The sequence below is a fragment of the Cibotium barometz genome, chromosome 24 (assembly GCF_041138505.1).
Source record: "Cibotium barometz isolate CiBa-2024 chromosome 24, ASM4113850v1, whole genome shotgun sequence".
Classification (NCBI taxonomy): Eukaryota; Viridiplantae; Streptophyta; class Polypodiopsida; order Cyatheales; family Cibotiaceae; genus Cibotium; species Cibotium barometz.
The window spans coordinates 54877251-54890128 of NC_141069.1; the positions used below are offsets into that span (position 1 = coordinate 54877251).

At 43.1% G+C, this 12878-nt stretch overlaps 1 protein-coding gene across 1 annotated transcript in view; it reads left to right on the plus strand.

The window, feature by feature from the left end:
* The first annotated feature begins 221 nt into the window (after positions 1 to 221).
* Positions 222 to 12878, plus strand: part of LOC147625457 (uncharacterized) — a 52577-nt gene continuing 39920 nt past the window's right edge. The window contains exons 1-2 of the mRNA XM_086817978.1: positions 222 to 426; positions 528 to 649. Of these exons, the coding sequence (XP_086674104.1) occupies positions 222 to 426; positions 528 to 649 (327 nt within the window). The remainder of the gene's footprint in view (positions 427 to 527; positions 650 to 12878) is intronic.

Genomic DNA, 12878 nt, shown 5'->3' on the forward strand with positions numbered 1-12878 from the left:
TGCCGTGATTATTTAGGTCCATCCTCACGTCCTAGACCACCATCCCAAAAAGAATATGTGCCACTCTTGTCCATACAAGGGGGGCTTCTTTGGATCGCTCTATCTTTTCATTTGGATGTGGAGATTATATTTCTATGGGGGGTAAGGATTTTGCATCCTCTATTAGGAATGAGGATTATGCAAAGATCCATACATTTTTTTCTGGAAACAATAAATTGGGGATGGAGTATAAGAAAAAGAAAAAGACGGTGGCATGGGCTGTTGACTTTGTGCTCTTGGATCTTCCCATGGACTCTTCTACGCATGGACGAGACGGTGTTCCATTGTGGAACAAGGTGTCAGAGGATCATATTCAGCATGGACTTGGAGTGGCAGCAGCTTGTTTGGTGGACTCAGGATGGGTTGTTTGTCTTACCTCCATTTCAGGTGATTCTTTCAGTCAGAAATATGTAAATAGGATTGTTAGGTACTTGTGAATATGATTGTTAGGAAATTGTCAATGTTTAAAATGTATTTCTTTCTGTTAGGGGACTCTCCCTCGTGGGTGGAGAAATATGCCCCGCGGTGTGAGCTGGAGATTGTGCGTAGATTCATAGTTGAGGACTTAGCCTTCATGGATGAGGTTATGATTGAGGGTATTGCCGTAGAGGTATTTGACATGGTTATTGTATACAAATTGTTTTCGTGGTTTTATGAATATTGGTTAATAAAACTATCAGAGAAGTGAATCTTGTTTTCAAGAATTATGATGGAATATTTATTTGTTTAAGAAATAAATCTCAAAAATTAAAGTCATAAATCTGATGACAAAGTTAAGTTGACAAAAATATCGTTTTGTCATAATCATGAGGCGCATAGGCCATGGTAGGCAGTCGGATCCTCTTACCGATCTGGATGTTCGTAAAGCCCTGCACTGATCCCAACCTGGTCCCTTCAAGGGGGTGAAGGGGATGTAACTGGTTTTAACGAGAAGAGCAAGATGGCTCTCGCCAGATTATTGAAAATTGTGGAAATGGCTAGGGTCGCATAGAGGAACCATTGTGAGACAAACCATCTCGACCAAAATACCCAGACCTGGTCAGATCTTAAAGCTTACCTCAGGAAGAGGTTCTGTCCTCCAGGCTTCCTAAAAACCAAAATGAATGAGTTCTTAGAACTGAAGCAGGATAGCCCGACAATTGAAGAATACCATCACGCATTTGCCCTTCTCCTCAAATATTCTCCACTTTTGTATGAAGAGCCAGCTGATGGCCAGATTCATTCGAGGGATGAAAGAGCCATTGGACACTTTAGTGAAAAATGCCAAACCAGTCTCAATGGCAGAAGCTGTCAGAATGGCAAAGGACTTTGCCAAAGCATTTGTTGTTAAGGTCCTATCGAAGCCTGCACCCTCAAACTTTAAAAGGTTCCAAACCCCAGGAAGTGCTTCAAACTTTCCACCCCCAAAGAGGCAGCAAGGCCCTAATCAGAATCAAGATGCTGGGAAATTCAGAAGTGAAGGAAGACCCTTCCCTCATCAGAACACTTTCTCAGGAGCCCCACCTCTTTCAAGGATTTAGAGGGATAAGCTTAGAAGTGAGAACAGGTGTTTTTGGGTGTCAGGGTTTCGGCCACCAGCTTAAAGACTGCCCGACTCTTGCCATGCCAAGAAGAGTGGAGAGGATCCTCCTATTGCAAAGGTTGCTATAGCTAGAGCTTCCCATCGGACTAGAAAGGGAAAGTCAATGCACATGTTGAACCAAGAAAAGAAACAAATATTGACTCAAAATGTAAGTGTTCTAAGGTAGATTAGACAAGCTTAGAAGGCCATAGGGTTTGCACCATTTCAGAGACTCCTAAGAGAGGTTATTAATGGTCACTTGGATTGAGGTGGCAGAGAACTGTAGTCTACACCCTTCACGAAACAACAGAGGATTTTCTCATATAGTTCTTCCAAGGCACTATGTTAGTAGCTACACATGCACACATATTGATAATCATGCACAAGGACATGAAGAAATTGAAGAGGGTACATTGGAGATACGACAAGATTCTTCATCATGTTTAATGGGTGGACATGAAGATGACACATATTCTCCTAGTACCACCATCAAGAAAGTCAAAGGAAGGTGAAGAAAAGAGGTGGAAGAAGTGACACACATGATAATAACACAAGGGGGAAAACACTTTATGAAGAATCTCTCAAGAAAAAAAGATATCTTGAAGGTAATAAATACTATGGATCAAGAGACTGCCCTCCAAGATATCAGAAACTTGCAAAGATTAGCAGATCCTGGGGATAGTGTGAATATTACAATAGATGAGATTGATGTTGAAAGTAGGATTTCACTTAGCGAAGAATGTTTGAGGTTCTTGAAGATTACAACTAAACCATCTAACACAATAATTCTTGTGGGCTTAAGGTAATTTTCTTAATATCTCATTTTTTAGTTCCATGTTATAGGCTATCTTTGGAGGCACTCTCAAATTAATTTAACTTTTGCAAGATTTTTAGGTCTCAATTGTCTCCAAATATGCAATCAATGACATTTATCTTGGATACACACTTTTCATCCTTTTTAAGGAACCCAAAAGAATCAAACAAAAAGCTAGCAAAGTGGTTCATCCATTGTAATTTTGAATATGTCAACTTAATCTTCTTTCCCTACCATGTAGAGTAAGTAAGATACTTGAGTATGTCTTCAATATTTTTGACCACTGTGAAGGAAGTCTGATTATCGTATTATGTTGTAGCATCTCCCATTGGAGCCTTGTGGTAATTGATGTTGCTGTGACAAACAATATTGGATTTTCAATTCTCTCATGGGGATACTCATCACAACAACGAACTTGGATTGTATGTATTATTAGTTCCTTTATGTTCAGTTACTTTGTTTTAATTTCAAGTTACTAAATTATCATATGTTGTAGATGTTTGAAGAGGATTTTCTCTATGCTGGGTCATTTTCCTCCAAATACTAATCTTCTTAGGTTTGTAACTCCACTTTGGATTCCTATAAGTACCTCTTCCTCTTTTCTATTATTGGGGGTCATTGTTAATCCCATTTTGGATTAACAAATATGCTCCTCCATTTGAGGACATTAATAAGTCTCATGCAAAGGCACTATAAAAATTGTACATTATGAGATATTGGCCACCCAAGGCCTTAGTTAAGTAAGTTTTGGGCGCCCAAGTGTGAATGAGGGCCAATTATATATAAGGCATTTTCTCATAATGAATGGACACAATTCCACTTTGTGCTATAAGAGCTCTTGCTTTTGTCTTGAGAGAGAGCATTCTAGCACTTGTGCCTTCTCTATACTTGAATGTCGCATGCTTGTATTGAGAAGTGAGAGATAGTGATTGCCTTATGTGGTGGTGTGAGCAACTCTATGGTGACAGTGTGGAGGTGGAGCTTGGAGGATTGGAGCTTCTCAAGTGAGCTTGGAGACCACAAGGGACACAAGTTCAAAGCATTGGTAAGTGACGTACGACAGTTGTGTTCTATTGCTCTTCCCAAAGGTGAATGCATTGAGTTCCCTCTTGGAGGTGTGGTAGCCCATAACATTTTTGGCGTTGCTGCCGAGGAAACACCTTTGTTTCTTCCATCCTCTTTGAGTTTCAGCTCCCATTACATAAGATTTATTATTGCCTTTGCATTCTGGTAGTGCATTGTGTATGGAATGAATGGATAAGATTTGAGTGGAAGTGAAAAATTGGTTGTTTTTGTTATGTAGTTGTGTGGTGGGGTGGCCTTGGAAGAAGGCTCCACTGTTTTTCTAGTCAATTTTGATGTTTATATCACCAGAATCATTAACGTGAACAAGCAGGGTGATGTTCTGTTTTTCTTTCCTTTCAAAAATTTACAAAAATCATAAAAATAAGGAGCCATTAATTGTGTCTTGAACTCGTATTACACTCTTTATACATGGAACAATCATTTTGGAAGCATTTAGATAGGTATTTTGACCCAATTTCATCTTAGTCGATGCGGTAATTTTCCATGTGAAACTACAGGAGACCATTTACGACATGAAATGTTTTTGAAGTGAAATGTTTTTTACAACTTCACGGTGTGAAACGCTCTAGGCATCATCACCACAGTTCACGAGATTACCTTGCTAAAAACAGGAAGCCTTATCCTGGCACCTCTGACACCACAGGTTTGACAAAATTAAGAACCGTGAATTAGCAGAAAATGTTCACAAGAACCGATTGCATTTCATGATATGAAACATTTGCATTTCATGACATAAACTGATTCAGAGCATTTCACAGCATGAACCATTTTCATTTCACGACATGAACCGATTGCATTTCATGACATGAACCATTTTTCCTTCTGGCGTGAAACTTTCCTATAGTTTCACATCTTTACCAAATCTAACTCATGAACCTGGTATTGTCAGATTAAGGTTAAGGAAGTTCTTGAGACCAAAAAAGATTATAACAAGGCAACGTGGATTTCTGAGTCCAAAGTAAAAATTTTGAATACGTGAAAGTGTAGAAAATCATTGACGTGAACACTTTTCTGGCATTTCACGCCATAAATTGTTCTCTGCAATCTCACGGCCTCAGAAAACAAGTCGATAGTATCTGACCAGAATTTAATTGGGCAGCAAAATAGCTTATCAACTCATATTCACATGCAATTGAGGTCTGGAAAGCTCATCGGAGAAGACCTCACTCGTGACAATAGTGCATCAAATCAACTAGGATCTTCCGATCAAAAGAGTGTGGGTTCATGCCACCTAATAAGCACTCAATTGAGTGTCTTAAGGAATCTAACCATTGTCAATGGAAGAAGGGATGCAATACTCTAGGACTGGGGAAGAGGACAAACCACCCTCCCCTACCAGATCTAGCGATATCATTGATATAGCCCGATGATTTTTTGGTCTCCAAACTAGCAACGATGAAGAGGCGCAATCTGTGAGCATGGGTCCGTCAACTAGTGCTAGACTTGAATCAAGGCAAGAAGTACCTACCCAACCTTCGAATTGTTGAGATATCGAGCTCTAGTGAGGCGGTGGACACTGATGACCCGCCTGGGGGATAGGCCCCACACTTACACCACTGGCATGGTTGGTGAGATCTTGGGTGATATGCGGCCAGTGGGATGACAGGCTGTGTGACAGCCACTCTAGAGACTGGCATAGTTATAGCGCCAGCTCATTTAGTCGGGTTCACATTATAGAGAACCCGTGTATGTATTGGTTGAGTACCTTTCATATTGTGTGTACTCTTATCTTGTATATGGTGTGTTGAGTGTTGAGTAGAGAAGAAGAAGATTTTCAGCCTCTCACCTTGTGTGTTCTCTATTAGGGTTTTGTGAGTGTGTGTGTGTGCTTGCAAGAGCTCAAGCTCTCTTCCCCCCTGCATCTTTTCATGGTATCAGAGCCTGGTTCGTACTAAGGGCTGAGCTGCAAGCAAGAGAACCACAGGAAGCGGTACGAGGGTAAGAGCTGCAACTACTCTTCCCTATTGTGTTGGTGACTACACCCTTGTCGGGAGCTCTACGGGAGGCACCGGCAAACGATCTCCGATTGAGGAGCTTTCTTCGCGGGAGTGAAGCTACAGGGCAACAATACAGTCCTTTGGACTGAGTCCTTTGGACTGAAATTTTCGGACCGGAAACGCGTTTCGGGCGCGTCTGGACCTCCGTTTTTCAGAAAGCAGGCGATTTCGAGCACTGCGGGTAAGTCATCGATTCTCTGCAGAACTCTGTTTTACGAACTGCAGGAAGACAGATTGACTGTGCAGACACTGTGGGTGCTGCAAAGAGGTCTACAGTTGCCATTGGGTGTATGTATGCACATTCAAGTCACTGGTTGTGACATTTGAGAGTACAACAGTACCGCTGTGCAGAAAATACTGCAGGTTGTGCAGAAAAACCAGAGTGCAGTTTCTGGTGAAATTGTGTATTTGGCAAGATGTCTAATGATGGCATAACACAGATTGTGGCTGAGAAGCTGGACAAGAATAACTTCCATGCTTGGAGGTTCAGGCTGACTAATTTCCTAATGGGAAAAGGCTATTGGGACTACATTGAAGGTGAGCATGAAGAGGCACCGGAGATACCGGATATAAATCCGACTGCTGCAGATGTGAAAGAGTTTAAAGACTGGAACCAAGGAGCCAGGAAGGTTATGTATTGGCTTTCCATTAGTATACAGGACACCATGATTGGGCACATTCAGGATGCCAAGTCCCCCAAGGAGGCATGGGACACCTTGGTAAAGCTCTATGAAACAAATACCAAGGCACGTAAGATACAGTTGAAGAATGAACTTCATACTGTGGAGAAAAAGAGCATGTCTGTGAATGACTATGCGTTGAAGATAAAGGGCATTGTGGAATCCCTTGCATCTATTGGTGTGTCAGTAGATGATGATGACAAGGTGGAAGTCTGTTTACGTGGTCTCGGGCCACAATACAAGGCGTTCAAGACGTCCATTCAGACTCGGGAAAACATTCCCAACTTTACAGATTTGGTGTCTATGCTGATTATCGAAGAGAAGAGCTTGGGTGAAGACCAACAGTCTTCACAAAGTAAAAACAGTTCAGAGCAACAGGCCTTCTACACGAGTTCAGGAAGAGGACGAGGTAGAGGAGGCCGTGGACGCGGTCAAGGAGGTGGCCGAACAGGTAATCAGAATTATGGTCAGCAGCAGCAACAACAACAGTCCCAGAATCAACAACAACAACAACAGCACGCAGGTGGAAGAGGCAAATTCAGAGGCAGGGGGAGTCAAAGAGGCCGAGGAAATTGGCAAAGGCAATACAATGATGCACGTGAATGCTACTATTGTGGTAAGCCAGGACATGTGCAGTCAGAATGTTATAAGAAGCAGGCTGACATGCAAAATGGGAAAGTGCAGCAAAACAACTATGCATCCTCAAGCAGAAATAATGAGGATAATGAAAGGTTGTTTGTTATGCAGCATGTTGTGAATGCCATGTCTGAAAATGTTGATGCAGCACAAAAAGATAATGTATGGTATGTGGATTCAGGCGCTTCGAACCACATGACGAGTCATGGAGAGTGGTTCAAGGAGATGAAAAACCCGGAAAGACCAGGTTTTGTGGAAACAGGGGATGACACTGCTCATCCAATTGCCCACATTGGAGATGTGCCATTGTCTATGCAGGATGGCAAAGTGAAGTACCTTGCAGATGTACTTCATGTACCGAACATAACAAAGAATCTGGTTTCAGTTGGCCAGATGATTGAGCAGGGTTTGCAGGTTCGGTTTAACCCTGATGGGTGTTATGTTGAAGATTTCAAAGACAAGTGCAGGTTGGTTGCAAAAGGCAACAGAGTGGGCAGAATGTTTACGTTGGATGTAGACATGCCTGAGATGAGTGCTGCAATGTTTGCAAATGGTTCAGGAGTTGTTGCAGACACAGATATATGGCATAAAAGGATTGGTCATGTGAATGTGCAGAGATTGAAGTCTATGCAGACAAAAGGAATTGTGACAGGGCTGCCAAAATTTAAAGTGGAAGGTATGCAGAAAATATGTGAAGCATGCCAATTTGGGAAGCAAACAAAGCATGTGTTTCCACGTAACAGATATGTGAGCAGAAATGCACTGGATGTTGTGCATTCAGATGTATGGGGTCCTACGAAGACCGTGTCTATGGGAGGCTGCAGGTACTATGTCACTTTCATTGATGACCACACAAGAAAAGTGTGGGTATATTTCATGAAGGAGAAGAGTGAGGTGTTCACTCACTTTCAAAATTTCAGAGTTTTGGTTGAAAAGCAAACAGGGAAATATGTAAAGTGCCTAAGGTCAGATGGAGGGGGAGAGTACTTCTCCAATGAGTTCTCTGAATTTTTGAAGAAGAATGGTATTCGGAGACAGTTCACATGCAGATATACTCCGCAGCAAAATGGAGTTGCTGAGCGGAAAAACAGGCACATTGCTGAGATTGCGCGGGCATTGATGGAAGAGAAGAATATGCCGCATTGCTATTGGGCTGAGGCTGTTTCTACAGCAGTATACATCATGAACAGGACTCCAACTGCAGCCATACATGATGTAACTCCAGAGGAGAAGTTTACTGGCAGAAAACCAGATTTATCTCATCTGAAAGTTTTTGGATGCATTGCATATGTGCATGTGCCAGATGAGCTGAGAACTAAGCTGGATCCGAAAGCTGAAAAATGTGTGTTTATTGGATACTCCCTTGAGCAAAAGGGATACAGGTGTTATAACCCTACTACACGTGAGTTGAGGGTAAGCAGGGATGTTGTGTTTGATGAGATGAGCAGCTGGTATGCTGCTGAAAAAGAAGCTGTTGGGGCTGATGTGAGTGGAAGTGTGGTTGCACAGAATGCAGGTCAGCAATCACAGTCTTTGAGTGGACCAGGAGAGTCCTCATCTAGTGGGTCTGTTGATAGACCATGGAGTGGCAGGCTGCGTCATAATACCAGTCCTGCAAATGTGGTTAGTACATCACGTAAAGGAAAAGAGAAAGTGGTTGAGCCCCTTGGTATGCCTGACATTTCTGCAGGACATTCTCATGTTGATGGAGAGTCTAGTGGCTCGGATATGAGCCTTGATGAGGAGCTTGGGATCCCAGCTATGAGAACACCTGGTGTAAAGAAGGCTATGGAAGCCATGAATGAAAAGCTGCGAAGATCAGGGAGAGTGAAGAACCCTGTGCAGAGATTTACATATGATGGTTATGTGGCACATCACTATGCATATATGGCAAAGGTTGTGCAGGTTGTTGAGCCCACATGCATTGATGAGGCTGTTGGAAATGTGAATTGGGAGAAAGCTATGGATGAGGAGATGGATGCACTATATGGAAATGAAACTTGGGATTTAGTGCAATTGCCTGAAGGCAAGAAAGCCATTGGATGCAAGTGGGTGTACAAAGTTAAACATAACAGTGATGGAAGCATAAACAGGTACAAGGCTAGATTGGTAGCCAAAGGATATGCGCAGACATATGGGATTGATTATGAGGAAACTTTCAGCCCAGTTGCCAAGATGGCAACGGTGAGAGTTGTGATAGCAGTGGCTGCGTCAAAGAAATGGTCTTTACATCAGATGGATGTAAAGAATGCATTCTTGCATGGGGATTTGCAAGAAGAGGTGTATATGTTGCAGCCACCTGGTTATGAGGATGTGGGTCACCCCGAGCATGTTTGCAGGTTGAAGAAAGCCTTGTATGGCTTAAAGCAAGCACCAAGAGCATGGTCTGACAAGATTTCTGAATATCTTGTCACTATTGGCTTTCATGTAGCCAATGCAGATTTCTCATTGTATGTGAGACATGGTGATAGAGGAGTTGTGCTTGTTGTCATCTATGTAGATGACTTGATCATTACGGGGGACCATGATGCAGAGATCTTTGATGTAAAGATCTTGCTTAGACAGAAGTTCGAGATGAAGGATCTGGGGGAGCTCAGATATTTCTTGGGCATTGAGGTGATTAGGTCACCACATGGTATTGGATTACTGCAGAGACAGTATGGCTTGGACATGTTGTCCAAGTATGGTATGACAGGCTGTAAGCCTATTTCTGTGCCATTGGATCAGAATGGCAAGTTGAGTGCAGATTCAGGAGAGATCTTGGAGGATCCTACTATGTACAGGAGCATAGTAGGAAGTTTGATCTACATGACGATCACCAGACCAGATTTGAGCTATGCTGTTGGGTTGGTGAGTCAGTTTATGCAGGTTCCACGGAAACCGCATTTGGATGCAGTGAGACGCATACTGAGGTATGTGAGGTCTACTTTGCATTGTGGACTATTCTATGAGACTGGGACAGAGATATGTGTACATGGGTACACAGATGCTGATTGGGCTGGTAGTATCTCAGACAGAAGATCTACCAGTGGATTCATGTTTTCTTTGGGGAGTGCTGCTGTGACTTGGAGCAGCAAGAAGCAGCCTACGGTTGCTCTATCGAGTACAGAGGCCGAGTACAGAGGAGCTGCTATGGCAGCATGTGAGGTAGCTTGGTTGAGAAAGCTACTTGCAGATTTGGGTCTATCACTGGATAGACAAGTTGTCATTTTCTGTGACAACGTTAGCAGTATACAGTTGGCCAAGAACCCAGTCTTTCATGCTCGTACGAAGCACATAGAGGTCCACTACCACTTCGTCAGAGAGAAGGTCTTGGCAGGAGACCTTGACCTTGTTTATGTCAGCACAGAGGATCAGGTAGCTGACATCTTCACCAAAGCATTGGGTACAGAGAAGCTCCGCAGATTCAGAGCTTCGCTTGGTGTACATGAGATGGAGTTGAGCTCGAGGGGGAGTGTTGAGATATCGAGCTCTAGTGAGGCGGTGGACACTGATGACCCGCCTGGGGGATAGGCCCCACACTTACACCACTGGCATGGTTGGTGAGATCTTGGGTGATATGCGGCCAGTGGGATGACAGGCTATGTGACAGCCACTCTAGAGACTGGCATAGTTATAGCGCCAGCTCATTTAGTCGGGTTCACATTATAGAGAACCCGTGTATGTATTGGTTGAGTACCTTTCATATTGTGTGTACTCTTATCTTGTATATGGTGTGTTGAGTGTTGAGTAGAGAAGAAGAAGATTTTCAGCCTCTCACCTTGTGTGTTCTCTATTAGGGTTTTGTGAGTGTGTGTGTGTGCTTGCAAGAGCTCAAGCTCTCTTCCCCCCTGCATCTTTTCACGAATTCGAGGCTGTCAAAAGACATGGAAAGCGTAGCCAGGACAGGTCAAGTATTCTTCCCAACCTCAGAGGAAGTAGAAGTAGATCTGAAAAGGATTGAAGTAGAATAGCAGACAGCTAACGAGAATTGAGCTTAACCAAGAGCTCGATACTCGAAAGGCTAGAGCTGAACAAAAGGATATGGGAAGTGTAAACTTACTTCAATCACGTGGCAAAGAGCGAGAAATAGTCATGGGAAAGGGTGAGGGAGAAATTCCAAACTTAGAACCCATTAATGAAGAGCCAAGAGCGGAGAAAGGGTTTGTAACCCTATATGAAGGGGATAATCTACCAAGAGAAGTGGGTGAAGTGGAAGACCACCTATACACCAAGAAGGACATCGAGCAGATGATCAATCATCCCATGTTCTTGCAGGACATGGAGCTCTTAATTCTACAAAGGCGTACAAAGGCGACTAATGATGAGCCATTCCAAAATGAAGTGGCTGGACCGTCCTATATACCGGAAATGCTTAGAAGAGCCAACGTAGGAAGAGGATGAGGTCTAGGTAGAGGGGGAGTAGCTCCTCAAATACCAAGGGTAGATCCAAGCATAGATCTTAATGCAGCCACAAGGATGGATTTGTTAAATATGGCTGCAAAAATGGGCCGAGGAATGGACAGGGAACTAGGCACTGCTCTAGAATCAGGACCCTCCTCCCAAATGAAGCCACACATCATTTCAAATCAGGACCCTCCTCCCAAATGAAGCCACACATCATTTCAAATCTCATTAAAAACTTCTCTGGGGATGGGGATCTGATTCAACATGTAGCGATCTTTGAGTCAACATGCGAAACCTATGGGCCACTAAGTAATGTAACCATGATTCATGCTTTCTCTCACTGACCCTAGAAGGAAAAGCGCATCAATGGTTCCAAACTCTCAAACCCAAAGATAAGGTTAATTTCACACAGCTCAATAACTGCACAACATCAAACAGAAGGAAATGGAGTCGATACTCGAACTCCAAACATTCCAAAAATTTGTCACTTTCTTCCCCCCTTTTTTGTGTGTGCACCAGATCTCTTTCTCTCTCTAAATCCTCTCTCTAAAACGCCCTGCACTCCTTCTCCATGGAAAAAAGCGTCTTTCTCTACTCCAAAAGCCATAGCTAGCAGATCTATACTCCTAAATGAGCCTTCTCTCTCCAAACCCACAGTAGTAGCCATGGCTTGCAAGGAAGAAGCTTACCATGAGCATTCTCTCTACAATACTTGGTCCTCTCTCCATAGCTAGCAGGTCTGTACTCCTAAATGAGCCTTCTCTCTCCAAACCCACAGTAGTAGCCATGGCTTGCAAGGAAGAAGCTTACCAGGAGAATTCTCTCTACAATACTTGGTTCTCTCTCCAAACCCACAGTAGTAGCCACAGAAGAACCTTTTCATGATGTATTCTCTCTCTATATTGCTTAGCAGCCATAGCTTGCACTAAAGAAGCTTCCCATGATGCATTGTCTCCTTTGCATTTTCGTCTCACCATTGCCAACCCTCTCTATGTTTCTTTGGCTCCCTTTCTGGCTTCTTTCTCTATCCACAATGCAGCTCTAGAGAAGCAACCCTCATCTCCATTCTTCCCATTATTTTTTGATACCATATCCTGCTCCTTCCACTCCTATTCAACCCAAGCTTACAAGCCTACTTTCTTGTATATGGCACTACAAGACATCACCAATAAGCCTTCTAAGATCCGCCTTCAGGTTGATTTGGAGACAGAATACGCAACCCTACGCAGTAGGCATGTTGCACCCAATATTTCATACGATCAGCTTCGAATGCAAGGAGCAAAGGCCATTGATCTTTGGATTGATGGAAATCTTTATCCACCAGATCCAATATCGGGTGCTCCTCCACCATTCAAAAGCATTACAAGTTTTTTTAAGTTTGTTGGTGATGGTTTCAATGGGCTTCTTGGCTATTGTAGGAGATTACACATGTTGTGGCTAGATGAGGCAGCTGAAAAGAGGCAAACACAATTTGCCTTCGACCAACTTCAAGCGGCATCGACTAAGCAGATCAATAGTTTATGCAGAGGATTAAAGAGCTCTCAGAGGATCTTGAGGTGCAGAAGAATAATCTAGCAGATCGTGTGCGCATAATAAATCAATTTACCGATAATTATGTTCATCTTCAACACTCCACTCGTAATCTTCGGCGTCGTGTTCACCATTTCACTCACCTTCCC